Source organism: Macaca thibetana, chromosome 7 (genome assembly GCF_024542745.1).
Source record: "Macaca thibetana thibetana isolate TM-01 chromosome 7, ASM2454274v1, whole genome shotgun sequence".
Classification (NCBI taxonomy): domain Eukaryota; kingdom Metazoa; phylum Chordata; class Mammalia; order Primates; family Cercopithecidae; genus Macaca; species Macaca thibetana.
In genome coordinates this window covers 16,999,976-17,013,085 of record NC_065584.1, presented here as the reverse complement: position 1 = coordinate 17,013,085, position 13,110 = coordinate 16,999,976, and the positions used below count along the sequence as shown (strand labels likewise).

At 47.6% G+C, this 13,110-nt stretch overlaps 1 protein-coding gene across 4 annotated transcripts in view; it reads right to left on the bottom strand.

Moving 5' to 3' along the window:
• The window catches only part of TTC7B (tetratricopeptide repeat domain 7B), a 271,924-nt gene that overhangs the window by 73,370 nt on the left and 185,444 nt on the right, over positions 1–13,110 (bottom strand). For all 4 annotated transcript variants that reach the window (XM_050799034.1, XM_050799035.1, XM_050799036.1 and 1 more), the window contains one exon: positions 6,615–6,731. In XM_050799034.1, coding sequence (XP_050654991.1) covers positions 6,615–6,731 — 117 coding nt within the window. The remainder of the gene's footprint in view (positions 1–6,614; positions 6,732–13,110) is intronic.

Genomic DNA, 13,110 nt, shown 5'->3' with positions numbered 1-13,110 from the left:
AAACTCCTGGGCTGGTCGACATTTTTCACAGTTCCTCAGATGGTTCTAAGGTGCAGCTGCTGGATTTAAGGACCCCCAACCCCCCTTTCTGACTGTGATCACAGTCATGTGCTCCTCAGGGTCCCCAGAACGTAGGCCTTCGTGCTACATCGTGTGGTTAACTTTCCTGCCGGTGTACGAGCCCTGTCTAGTGTTCCTAAGCTGGAGAAAGCCAGCTGCTAGGGATATGCAGGGACTGGGAGAGAACATGGCAGGGTTTTGGTGGCAGCCTCCATAACACCACTCCTACCAGCTTCCTGCACTGCCCATCTCTACTGAGTCCCCTCTCCAGCTTGCGTCTACAAAACAAGCTTGGCATTGTTCACCTGGTAATGCCACACGGGAGACCACAGCGGGCCTAACTGGGAAACGGTTAAGGGATCTCAGCCAATATGGATTTCTTTTTTTAAATTCTGGGAAGCTTGTAGGAAAACACTATTGCTTTTTTCCTGTATCATGATATCCTATCAAAGCAGCTCCAAAAAGAATCACATCTGTCTCTTGAAGTTTGAATCTTCAATGCTTTGAATCTATTTTCTTTTCCAATCTGGGGGCTTTAAGAGTGATTTTTTAGTTGTGAAGAAGTTCAGATTCTACAATAAAGGGACACAATTTCCTTCCTTTATGCAGCTGTTGCTAAAGCAGTACAAACAAGATTTGGCATGAAACTTAATACAGTTTACAGGCTGCAATTTCCACATCCAGCGATTTCTCTAACTACATTAGAGAAATCCACAGGAAGCAGAAGGAAACTTCCTTCAGGACAGACTGTTTGTCAGCCTATACTTATTACATCATCTCAGACATGTTTTTTGGAAACTGCTCTTTTAATTGCTTCTATAACTGAGAAACAATACATGTCTCCGAACAGAAGACAACATAAAAGTACACGCAAATTTCCATTCATCACAACGCTGACTGAGTATTTCTAGCGCAGGTCTGTCCAGGTAGCCTTTTTCACATAAATGCTCCTAAGTGCAAATTATCTGAATATTGCAATGGCAATCCACTTAGGAGTTTTTCAGAAGATTTGTCTCAAAATACAGTGAAATGATGACATATTATTCACCACCTTGGGGATTCCAAGACACGCGATGAGGTACTGGCATTGCAAAGGAAGGATTTGCCTGGGTTTCTGGGGGTCCAAATCTGAGGTTTGTTTCAGACATTCTCATCTTCCAGGCTTCCTATCTCACCATGTTTCGGTGCTGTCACTAATGAGGAGGTCACTTTGGGCGAAAGGCAGCTTTCCCTGTGCCTCACTGACTTCCCTGATCAGATGAAGATAAGGATTGTTGTCCTACACAGAACTGTGTGAGGATGACATAAGGTCACATAGATGGAGCATTGTGAAGACTTACAACTTTTAGGTACATGCCAGGTGTGTATAAACCTACATACCTACAACACACATCTGAGGTTAATATGGCCAGTCAATTCCTGCAGCCAACTTATCCCTAGGCTTCTGGTGCAATTGTAGGAGGTACGGGGAAGCCGAGTTAAAATGTTAGAAACCCCAAACAAAACCATCATCTGAATTTTGAACCTCGCCCCCTGACAATGGCACAGGATCCACATTCCCTCCACCAGCTGGGAAACGGCGTTCAGTTACATCCTTAGTGTGTCTGCCTTAGTTCCCTCTGAACACAGTGTGTGCACAACAATCCACTATTCAACATAGAGATGCTTTTGTTTCCACATTGAATGTTTTCTCTCTAAAAATAATTAGGGCTGGGCACAGTGGTTCACGCCTGTAACCTCAGCACTTTTGGAGGCTGAGACAGGAGGATAGCTTGAGCTCAGGAGTTCAAGATCAGCCTGGGCAACATAGCAAGACTTCATCTTTATTAAAAATAAAAAAATAATTTAGGCGTGGTGGTGTGCACCTGTGACCCCAGCTATCTGAGAGGCTGAGGCAAGAGGATGGCTTGAGCCTGGGAGACAGACCGCAGTGAGCTATGATCATGCCACGGCACTTCAGCCTGGGCGACAGAGCAAGACTGTCTCAAAAAATATAAAAAGTAAAAAAAATAAAAATTAAAAATAATTAGGTATTTGTGACCGATTAAGAATTTTACTGAATGCTTGAAGCAATTTTTAGTTCTTCATTTACATGGTACAGAGTCTTCACCAATCAAGATTTGCATTTGACCCCTAGAATACTGGACAAGGGGCAAGGAGAGGCCTTGAGCAGCCCTGAGCCTCCCTAACTTGCTCGCTCTGGCCAGTCTCTCAGGCAAGCTGGAAAGTCACCTTCCTCTCTCCCTCTGCAACACATCTGCTCGGGCACTTCTGTGAACCACCCATTTCCTCCTCATGGCCCAGTCACCTCGCCTCTTCTCTGCCAGGCCCTTAGGCTGCCAGGAGCACTTCCCAAGGCAGGAGGCAGGAAGGGAGAGAAAACTACTCCTGGTGAGTGCTGGTAGTAGAGGGAGAGAAAATGGGAAGGACCCCAAATCCAGAGTATGTAAGTAGGGGATGCCCACATGTGTAGATGCACACATGCAGGGACTTCTATTCCCTATAACCACTGAATTGTAATGAGACTTAAAGTTATACTGGCCATTAGAAGCCTCTCTTGGAAATCCTCTATCTTCCACAGCCACACAGAGGTTAAACACAAGAGGCTTGGTGGTGGTGGGGTGGGCTCGGAGTCAGAACGCTGGAGCTCTTGTCTCAGCTGAGCCTCTTCCCAACTCCTGGAATAGTGCCTGGCACACAGTAAATACAGCACCTAAAAGAAGGGCCTCGGCTAGGGAATCAGAACAGGGGCAGATCGGGGAGGAACTTCTGTTTTTGGAGGCCTGGATTATAAGAGTCAAGGTAAGTTCCCAATATCCTGGAGCCTCAATTGTCTCATCAGTAAAATGGGTATGAGATCATATGACTTTTGCCCATTTTATGGGGCTGCTTCAAAGATGGAATGAGGATATGCTTTATAAAAAGAAAAGCTCCACCCAAATGCTGGTGACTGTAAGGATGAAATGGGATCTCTGACTCCTAACTGAGGTTAGAGCAAAAAAATGTGAATGTGAGTATGTGTGTGTTTAAATGCTGTTTGTTGGCAAGTAACTGAAACAGGACTTTGAATCATATGCAGATGTCACCTCATTGGTACATGACGGAGATGGGTCTAGTAGCAGTGACAAGAGGGGAAAAGAAGTGGTTAACAATAAAAAATGAAAAGAAACTGGTTGTCAGCTCAAGAGAGGCAGCATGCTAGTGTGGAGAGAGCTTTGATGTTAGGCCTGGGGCTGAATCACTGTTCTGCTACATATTCAATTGGAAAAACTTAGGCGAGTTATTTAGCCACTTTTATCTTCAATTTTATTTTCTGTAAAATGGAAGTAATGGTAGCTATCTTGCAAGGCTAATGTAGGGATTGAAGATAACACATCAATGGCCTAGTACAGTGCTGGCATGGAGAAGGTTCAAGAAACACGGTTATTACCATCCCTGGCTGAAATGCTCTGAGATTCAGTTCAGGGAGCCTGCTGGGACCTTCTGGTGAGATTCTAGTGAGAATTCACACTGTCTTGAGTGGCCAGGTCAACATGCACAAGGACTGAGGGAGCCTTACACTTCACCCAGGGAGAGGAGACAAAGCATGAGACAGATTTCTATCCCAACTGCAAGCAAAACTGCAGACCGAGGGAAATAGAATCCAGGCTTCTGAAATGACAAACACCTCGCCAAATGTAAGAGAATGCCACCCACCATTTTGCTCACAGCAAGAGACGCATCTCCAACTGCAGGTGGAACACTATTTGCAAGTTTTCCAACGCTCAGTTTAGCGACTAGCTCAGTGTAATTTTTTTCCCCCTCTTTAAGCAAAAGTTGGGAAGAGGGAATGGGTTGCTGAGAATACGAAGCTAGAAGCTAGGGTCTGTTCTCAATTTGGCCACTCACTCCCTGCTACTGCCCACATCTTCCTCGTCTCACTGCCCTGGAGGCCTGTGCAGAGCCTGGGGTGGATCTGGAAGGGGGTGGGGAAGACTGGGGAACTGGCAGGTTGAGCAGAGGGCTCAAAACAAACCCAGCATGCTCAGAAGCAAGGAAGCCGGGACGTCAGCACGGACCAGCTCCGGGGAGAAGCCAAATGCGGCCTGCCAAAATGCTTTCTGCTCAGTTTTCATTTTATTTTAAAGAAGGCATGATTCTTAGGTGCTTGTTCATGTGATTCTACCCTCCTCTAAATCCCTGTATGCCCTGATCCCAGCCTCTAGGCTGCTGGAGCCGCAGCGGCCCCACTCCGGAGCGCTGCAAGGTATGTGTCCCCCGAAAGACACAGCCCTTCCTTCAGGCTTTATTCTGTTGCCAGGGTCACCTCTTACTGAGCAGGCTGTGGGGGAAGACTGCATTTACACAATGATAAAGGCTACAGGAGAAACATTTATTTCTACCCCAGAGAAAATCAAGTTAAAAAACCAGACAGGACACTCCTTAATAAGGGGCTGCGCGATTCACCAGCCCTCCCTCAAGGCTTTGTGGGGAGCTGGAGGGGGAATTCTGAGTGACCGGTGGGGCCTCTACCGCCCACCCCATCCGCCAGTCCCCACCAGACACTGCCTGGAGCCAGGGTCCTCCCCACTCTGGCCCTGAAGGAACCTTCAGGAAACGGAGGAAGTATGGACACAGCCCAGGCATTTGGTTAAGTATTTTTAAAAAGCTTTCCAATTCTGCTATTTTTTTTCTCCTCACATTCAATATTCTTGGTTGCTAAGTGGGAGGGAATGTGGGGAGGTGGGAGAGGTGTGGGGAACTGAGGGGAAATTGGCAACACGAAGCTGATGGGTTTATTTTTTCATTTCTAAAGGGGGTACAGGCAAAGGAACGCGCTCTGGCGCCGAGGCAACCTGCCTGGGCAGCATCTCCCGCTAGCTGGTTCGGAGGCAGACTCCCCCAAATCCTGAAGATTTCATAGGCCAGGAGTGGGGGCTTTCGGGGGAGATAAATGTGGACAGTTTCTATTTTTGCTCCCAGACTTAGAAATGTAGAATTTTTAAAAAATTAAAATGATCTTTATTTTGAGAACATATCCACAAAAGGGAAGAGGCCAGTCTCATGATTACCTGTCACCAAGCGAAGGGCGGGTGTGCCCGGCAGCACAGCGCCGCGCCATTCCTGTGCCTGGGAAGGGGACTCCCAGCTTGAATCAGGGGGACGGGGCGGGGGGACCTGGGGCTGCTTGGGGGAGGGCGGGGCAGGGGCTGGACAGTACATGGCTTTCCAGGCAGAGTTCTCTTCCTTCCAGGTACACAGCCCACAGGGCCTGGGGTCACAGGTCTGTCTGTCAGTTTCCAGGGGGTCCATCCCCTTAACAGGGCCCTGACTTTGAACATTTTTTTTAAACTGCAGAAACGTTTGTAAAGCAAAATCTCACAGGGAACCCCATCTCTGTTCTGCTGCTTCCGTAGCCCTCCCTCCCTGCTGGTGTCTGCAGACCACGGCCACCAGCCCACTGCCCACCTCACCCTTAGTACTCATTTACATTTTAGGTGACACGTTTTTAGGCCCCTGATTCTTAAAAGCATGATATCAGTTGCACAGGAAGGTAAAAAATACTCTGAGTGTATGAGCAGTTGTGTGAATTCACTTGAATCATTACATCCCTTCCCATTACATGACTTCCTTCACTTAGTAATCTAAACACATGCAAGGGAAAACTGTGCAAGACTTGGAAATGGGCAAATAGGTTATTGGGTGTCCGTCCGTGGAATGCGGGGGGTTGACCAGCAGACCTTCCTGGGGTTATCTGACTCTAAAGGGGCAGGCACTGTTGACTCACTTCCCATTGACTGAGCTACTTTACAGCTCTGTAGGGGTAGAAATTAACCTGCAGAAAACTGATAATAAGGCAAGTGAATTTTGTTTGTGGGGGAGAGACAATTGATGTTGTCACCCTGTAGTAAAGAACCCCAAACGATATCTTTCATCGTCTTACAGAATGCTGTTTTTGTATCTACTTGCAAATCATTCAGCATTCCTGCCTATGAGTATCTGTTCTTCAGACTCTTCTGTGAATAGGTCTTAACATTTTCCGGGTTCCTGCATGAGTTAATAAGGCAAATAAAATCTTTGACATGTGTGTATTTGATAGTTGTATGCGTCATGATTTTAACTTTTTCACAGTGATCTTTTATCAGGCTAATAGCCACTAGCATGCGGCCTGTTGTCTGTGCAGGTCTTTTAAATATTACTGCAGGAACCCCAGCTGGAACACAGAAGAGACTGGTCTGTACATAAATTACCAGAAAGATAAGACTTGTCAAAGGAGTTAGGTAAACGGACGGCAGAGAGAAACTGGATAGAGATCCATTGCGAATTGAGCCTGGTGGGTCACTACGGCAGTGAAAGCAAAAGAAACCCAGGATCTGGAGGCTGCATCAGCCACTGGGACAACAGCACCTTAAACATGGAGTGTGAAGCTCCACTGCTATCATCTGCGACTTTTGGGGGCCTGGAGGTGCACAGGGGTGACAGAGTTAATGCCTGCTGAATGCCAATCAGAGAAGGCACTGATAGGCAGGGACCCATGCAAAAGCCATGCAAAGCAGGCCTTGCTGGCCTCTTACCTGGGGTTGGTGAGGTTGTAGCAGGATTTCCATATCTGCAGCATGTGCTTACAAGTCAGGAGTGCCTCGTCTGGGCCCCGGCAGAGTGACTGCAACTTCACTTTGGAAAACAGTAGTCTGCAGTGAGGAGACAAAGGGAGAAAACACTGCAGCTCAAGCCACAGAGTCCCCATCCCAACAAGACAAGCGGTGGGCTTAGACCCAGAAGCAACTGTACTCATTTCAGAAACTATCCACATGTGTGGTCCAAGGAAAGCGGGATTCCAGAACTCCTGGCTCAAGGTGTTACTTTGCATAAGTCTCGCCACTAAGGCAAATGCAAGCACGATGTGACTATTTGTGGTCAGGCTGAAAGCATTAGCGTGGCCAATTTTATTCAGAACACAGGGAATTTACTAAAAGCGTGCTTTTTAGAACCAAACCAATTTATTTATGAAACCTCAAAAACTCATTAAAAGAGAACTTGGTTTATTTACAGAATTACACAGGAGATATGACTCAGTTGATATACATATCTACAGATAACCCTCCACAATGATGCTCACCGTCCTGTGAGCTTCAAAAGCCTGAGCGGAAGTCCCATGAAGAAGGGCAGCCTCTGGCATAGGCCGTCAGCTCCTGCATCGTCCCATGCCTGCTACTGAGGGCCTAAGGCTCCTTCCGCAATCACCTAGGTCTCTCTTCCCTATTTTTTGTTACCATCAACTGCTCCACCCTCCGCCAAGACCTTCTGGGCACTAAGCTCAGAATGTTCTCACTTTCGTGGCCCCTCAGGGTAATGCCATTTCCAGATTCTACTTATGTTTCTCTGCGGACATCAGCCTAGGTGCCTGTAGACATCAGCTCTCCTGGCCCTTGCACTTGTCACCACTATCCTAGTAAAAGTCCTAGTACGAGCCCAGCTTCCTTCCTTGTGTTCTTCCTGTCCCCTGACTTACCCAGCTCTCACACATCTTATTATAAAGATCTCCAAAAATCATTCTTTCCCCCAAGATGGAGTCTCGCTCTGTCACTCAGGCTAGAGTGCAGTGGCATGATCTCGGCTCACTGCAACCTCTGCCTCCTGGGTTCAAGTGATTCTCCTGCCTCAGCCTCCTGAGTAGCTGGGATTACAGGTGCCCACCACCATGTCTGGCTAATTTTTGTATTTTTAGTAGTGCTGGGATTATAGGCGTGAGCCAACGTGCCCAGCCCCCAGAAATCATTTTTGTTCCCACCTCCTTTTTTTTTTTTTTTTTTTTTTTTTTGAGGACGGAGTCTTGCTTGCAATCTTGGCTCACTGCAAGCTCCGCCTCCTGGGTCACGCCATTCTCCTGCCTCAGCCTCCCCAGTAGCTGGGACTATAGGCACCCGCCACCACGCCCAGCTAATTTTTTTGTATTTTTAATAGAGATGGGGTTTCACCGTGTTAGCCAGGATAGTCTCGATCTCCTGACCTCGTGATCCGCCCGCCTCGGCCTCTCAAAGTGCTGGGATTCCAGGCGTGAACCACCGCACCCCGCCTGTATCTTGTCCTTTAAGGCACTCCACCAACTAGCCACTCTTCTTTCACCATCTCATCCGACTGGACCCGTTACTTCTGCCAATATAGGCCAAATGCTACCTTTCTGGCACAACTCTATGGCTATACGTGCCACGTCCCCAATTGTAACTTCCACTCATGCACATCTTTCTTTAATTCTTCCCAAACCCAGCTAGAACCCCACTTAAATAAGTAAGTCTTCTGTCAATACGAGTTTTATCCCTTTATCTTCTCTACTCAGTATGTGCCATATTAGCTTATGTTTGCTGTTAATACTAAAAAGAAGAAAAAGAGAGGGAGGAGCTCCTGCTGACTGAAGGCATCCCATGTGCCAGACCTGTGTTTGGCACTTCACACGTGGTCATGTCCTTGGAAGAAGCTGTCAAGGCAGGTGGTGTCTAACCCTCCTCGACAGATAAGGAAACCGAAGCTCTGGTGCCCTTTGGTTGTTTTCTGGATGCGATTTTCTCCCTGAGGACAAGAGCCCTGACATCTCTCTCTGCCTCTCCGTAGCCTCAGCTCCAGTACCAAGAACTGTGTTCTGAATTCACGGGGCCTTAAATCAGCATTTACTCACCGACCACTTTTTCTATAAACCACAGAAGATAAAGCAAGGTGTTTTAGAGATTTCAGTTAGACATCCAGGAGAATTCCTTCACCCTGCATGATGTGAGGTCCTCATTCAAAGGTACCTTAGAGGAGGAAAGTCTCTTTTTCATGTGTGAGAGGTGGAATGAAAGTGGTCCTAACCCATCACTGCCCAAGTTCGGGATAGGTTCACACCAAGCACCCCCAGCACCCCCTCCAAATGGAAGTCCAGGGCGGTGTGGTGCTCCCAGTGGGTCCAGGGCTGCGGCCTCCCCATGCCTGGGCTTGCAGAAGCCTGGAATGATGGGATGAGGGCCAGGTAAAGGGAGGGATGTAGTCCCTGATCTACAAGCAGGTGGGCATAAAGAGCGAGGCCAGATGTGAGAACAGGGCTCAGCTTCTGCTCAAAAACATCTCAAGAAGCGGAAATGCTTCAGAAGCCTTACCAAGACTGCCTAAATGGGATGGCAGGCGCTCAGGGTGCCTCTGGGGGGATTTAAAGACACCAGAAGCTGACTCCTGCTGAAGCCTGCCCGAGTCCAGAACATGATGGGAGTACTTTTCCACCAGAATCTCCCACCAAACTGGGGTCAACTAAGGGAGTTGACAAAGGAAGGAGAAGCTGCCAAATAGGTCACCATTGGGTAGCGAGGGTGAGGAGTGGTTGCCAAGCAATTGCGGCAAGGGGAGGCCCCACAGAGGACTGGGGGGGGGGGTCCAGGAAGCCGTGCACGTGCTGCACAGGCTGGAGCTCTCTGGGGGCCATGCCAAGAACTCTCCTCCAAGGCCACCTGCCTCCCAGAGGAGGTGCCTGCCCCACAGCAGGCAGCGGGGTGCCTCTAACAGCAAAGAACTGTGATTCCTTTAACTGTACCCAAAGGAGAGAATGCCAGAGTGCGTCTCTAAGCCTCAGCTTGGGGAAACAGTTTTGAGCAAGCCTTCTTGGCTGGAAAAAGAACTTCTAATTAACATAAAATAACAGCTTTCAAACACTTGACTCAGGATATGGAGTTGAAAAGGTGTGGGCTTGGATTTCAGAGAACCAGACAGGAAGGACAATGGTGGAGTGGCTGAGCACAAACGATGGAAAAAAGCACTTGGAAGACCTCTCAAGAGGAACAGCATGAAGAGAGGCTGGCAGAGAAAAAGAGCCAGGGACACAGCAGGGACAAAGAGGAAAGCCTGCAGCTGCTGCCCAGGTACGGGTTCGGCCGGGATGATGGGCAGAGGCCACGCGGGTTCGGCTGGGACAATGGGCAGAGGCCACACGGGTACGGCCGGGACAATGGGCAGAAGCCACGCAGGTTCGGCCGGGACAATGGGCAGAAGCCACGCAGGTATGCCCAGGACAATGGACAGAAACACCTGCCCCGCCCGTCGCCAACACTCCCTGGGATGCCCAAGGGAAAGCAGGAACAGAAGTTGCCGCCTTTCCATCATTTCCCCAAACCTCAGCTTGTTTACAAGATACAAAACAATACTGAAAACAGAAGCAGTGATGCTCGTCATCCTATTTGCCAAACCTGCTTACACACTTCAAGACTGTTCAGAAACATCTGGCTGGGTATATGTTACATTAGCACAGAAAGGAAGAGCACACAAACAATGGTCAGCATTCATTTTCTGTGGCTGACACCCAAAGATATAGATTCAATGTGCTGAGGAAACCCTGAGGCAAAAAGAAAGTTACGGAAAAACTTGCGAAAAGTTAACTTTTAATACATTTCAATATGTCTAACTGTCAACATGATGAAGAGGGCAGAGGAGACGAGGGTGAGACTCTGAGCTAGCCACACAAGTTCATGCATTTAATTTTTTTTTTTTTTTTGAGACAGAGTCCCGCTCCGTTGCCCAGGCTGGAGTGCAGTGGTGTCATCTTGGCCCACAGTCAACCTCCACCTCCTGGGTTCAAGCGATTCTCCTGCCTCAGCCTCCCAAATAGGTGGGACCACAGGCACATGCCATCACACCTGGCCAATTTTTGTATTTTTAGTAGAGACAGGGTTTTGCCATGTTGGCCAGGCTGGCCTTGAACTCCTGACCTCAAGTGATCCACCTGTCTCGGCCTCCCAAAGTGCTGGGATTACAGGCGTGAGCCGCCATGCCCAGCTATGAATCTAATTTAAAATATATATATATATTAGCCAGGCATGGTGGCTCATGCCTGTAACCCCAGCAGTTTGGGAGGCTGAGGCAGGTGGATCACTTGAGCTCAGAAGTTCAAGACCAGCCTGGGCAACATGGTGAAATCCTGTCTCTACAAAAAATATAAAAATTAACTACTCATGGTAGTGTGCACCTGTAATCCCAGGTACTCAGGAGGCTGAGGTGGGAGGATTGCTTGAGCCCTGGAGGTGAAGGCTATAGTGAGCTGAGATCATGCCACTACACCACTCTAGCCTGGGTGAAAGTGTGAGACTCTGTCCCCCTCCCCCCAAAAGAATATTTTGTTCATAGACTCATTGAAAACTTACAGAAAATTAATGAAGGAAAGAAGAACCTTGCTAAAGTACCAATCAGATCTCATTACTGATGACCCAAATCTAGCATCTCATACAATGCCTTTGCTGTCTGGCTCCTGTCCACCCACATGCTTAGCTACCAAAGGATTTGTTCATTGCCCATCACCTACACTCCCACTCGAGCTGTGGTCAACTTCCCCTACGTGTCACTCTCCTCCATGACCCTGGCTGTTTGCATATGCTGTTCCCTCTGTTTGGAATACCCTTTCCATCCATTTCTGCCTTTTAAGCATCTATTCATCCGTCAAGATTCAGGTCAACTAGCAACCCCTCACTGAAGTCAGACTTAAATAATAGGAGTTAAACCTTCCAAATGGAAACATAACTATAAAAAACACAAGAGCTCACAACTGGGAAATCATAAGCTACAAGCCAGGAAGCTTCTGCTTCGAAGACAAGCAAAATAATAACAATAATAACAGCAGCTGCCAGATACTTTAAATATTTAATTCCAGATTCTGAACGACAACCTGCAAATGAGGCTGAGTTAAGTAATTTGCTCAAATTAACACCACTAGTGATTGGTAGGATAGAAATTTAAACCCAAATCCATGTGAATAAGAAACAGAGAAGGATGACTGAAAATCCAACCATACTACTGGCACTAATGAAAACACAGGACATTTTCTCATCCATTGCCAAATATTTAAAACTCTAAAATGTGCAAAGCTCTGTGCTGGCTATGTTGAATACAAAGTGATATTAAATACATTCCCTTGCTTACAAAAAATTTACAATCCAATTGGAGAAAAAGACCTGACCACTACTATTGGGCAGGACTTCTAGTTTTGGGCCACATGATGCCCTGAAACTTGAGTAGGGCTACAGGTGAGCAGGCGTTTGGGCTACCAGGTGTTGCTTCTGGGATCTTTCATACATAGTTCTTTAAAGAACAATCACATTTGGCTGGGCGCAGCGGCTCACGCCTGTCATCCCAGCACTTTGGGAGGCCGAAGCAGGCAGATCACTTGAGGTCAGGCGTTTGAGACCATCCTGGTCAACATGGTGAAACCCCGTCTCTACTAAGAATACAAAAATTAGCTGGGTGTGGTGGCACACACCTGTAGACCCAGCTACTCTGGAGGATGAGGCAGGAGAATCGTTTGGACCCAGGAGGCAGAGGTTTCAGTGAGCCAAGATTGCGCCACTGCACTCCAGCCTGAGCGGCAGAGACTCACTCTGTCTCAAACAACAAAACAAAAACAAAACAAAACAAAAACCCAATCGTGTGTGTGTGTGTGTGTGTGTGCACATGCATGTGTCTGTGTGCATGTGTCTGTGTGTTCATGCACGTGTGTCTGTGTGTGCATGCGTCTATGTGTGTGCACATGCACATGCATGTCTGTGTGCGTGTGCATGCATCTCTGTGTGTGCACGTGCACATGCCTGTGTGCGTGTGCATGTGTCTGTGTGCGTGTGCATGTGCACATGCGTGTCCGTGTGTGTGTGTGCGCACTTGTGCGTGTGTGTGTTTTGTGACTTGTCTTTCATCCAAAAGTCTGGTGCATATAAAATCTAGTTGTTTGAAGGACCTCGTTAATCAAAGTTTACTTTTCATTAAAACACATAGAAATGCTATTTTACTGTACTTCTGGAATATTTTAAGAATCTCAAGATAACTCTTGAAATAATAACTATGTTTGGCTAGGGTAGGGCTTAGAAAGAAGACACAACTGCCCCTCAGGAAGCTCTGGGGCACGCGGCATCATCGTGACTTTCCATTGTTCACCTCAGGAAATGAGTCAGAGCAGCACTGGTCAGGGCCAGGCTCAATGTCTCAAACCATTCCCCAGGAAGACTTCGCTGACTCCCTGGAAACTGCTCCCAACCACTGGACTCGCACCTCTAGTAGCTCACACCCTAT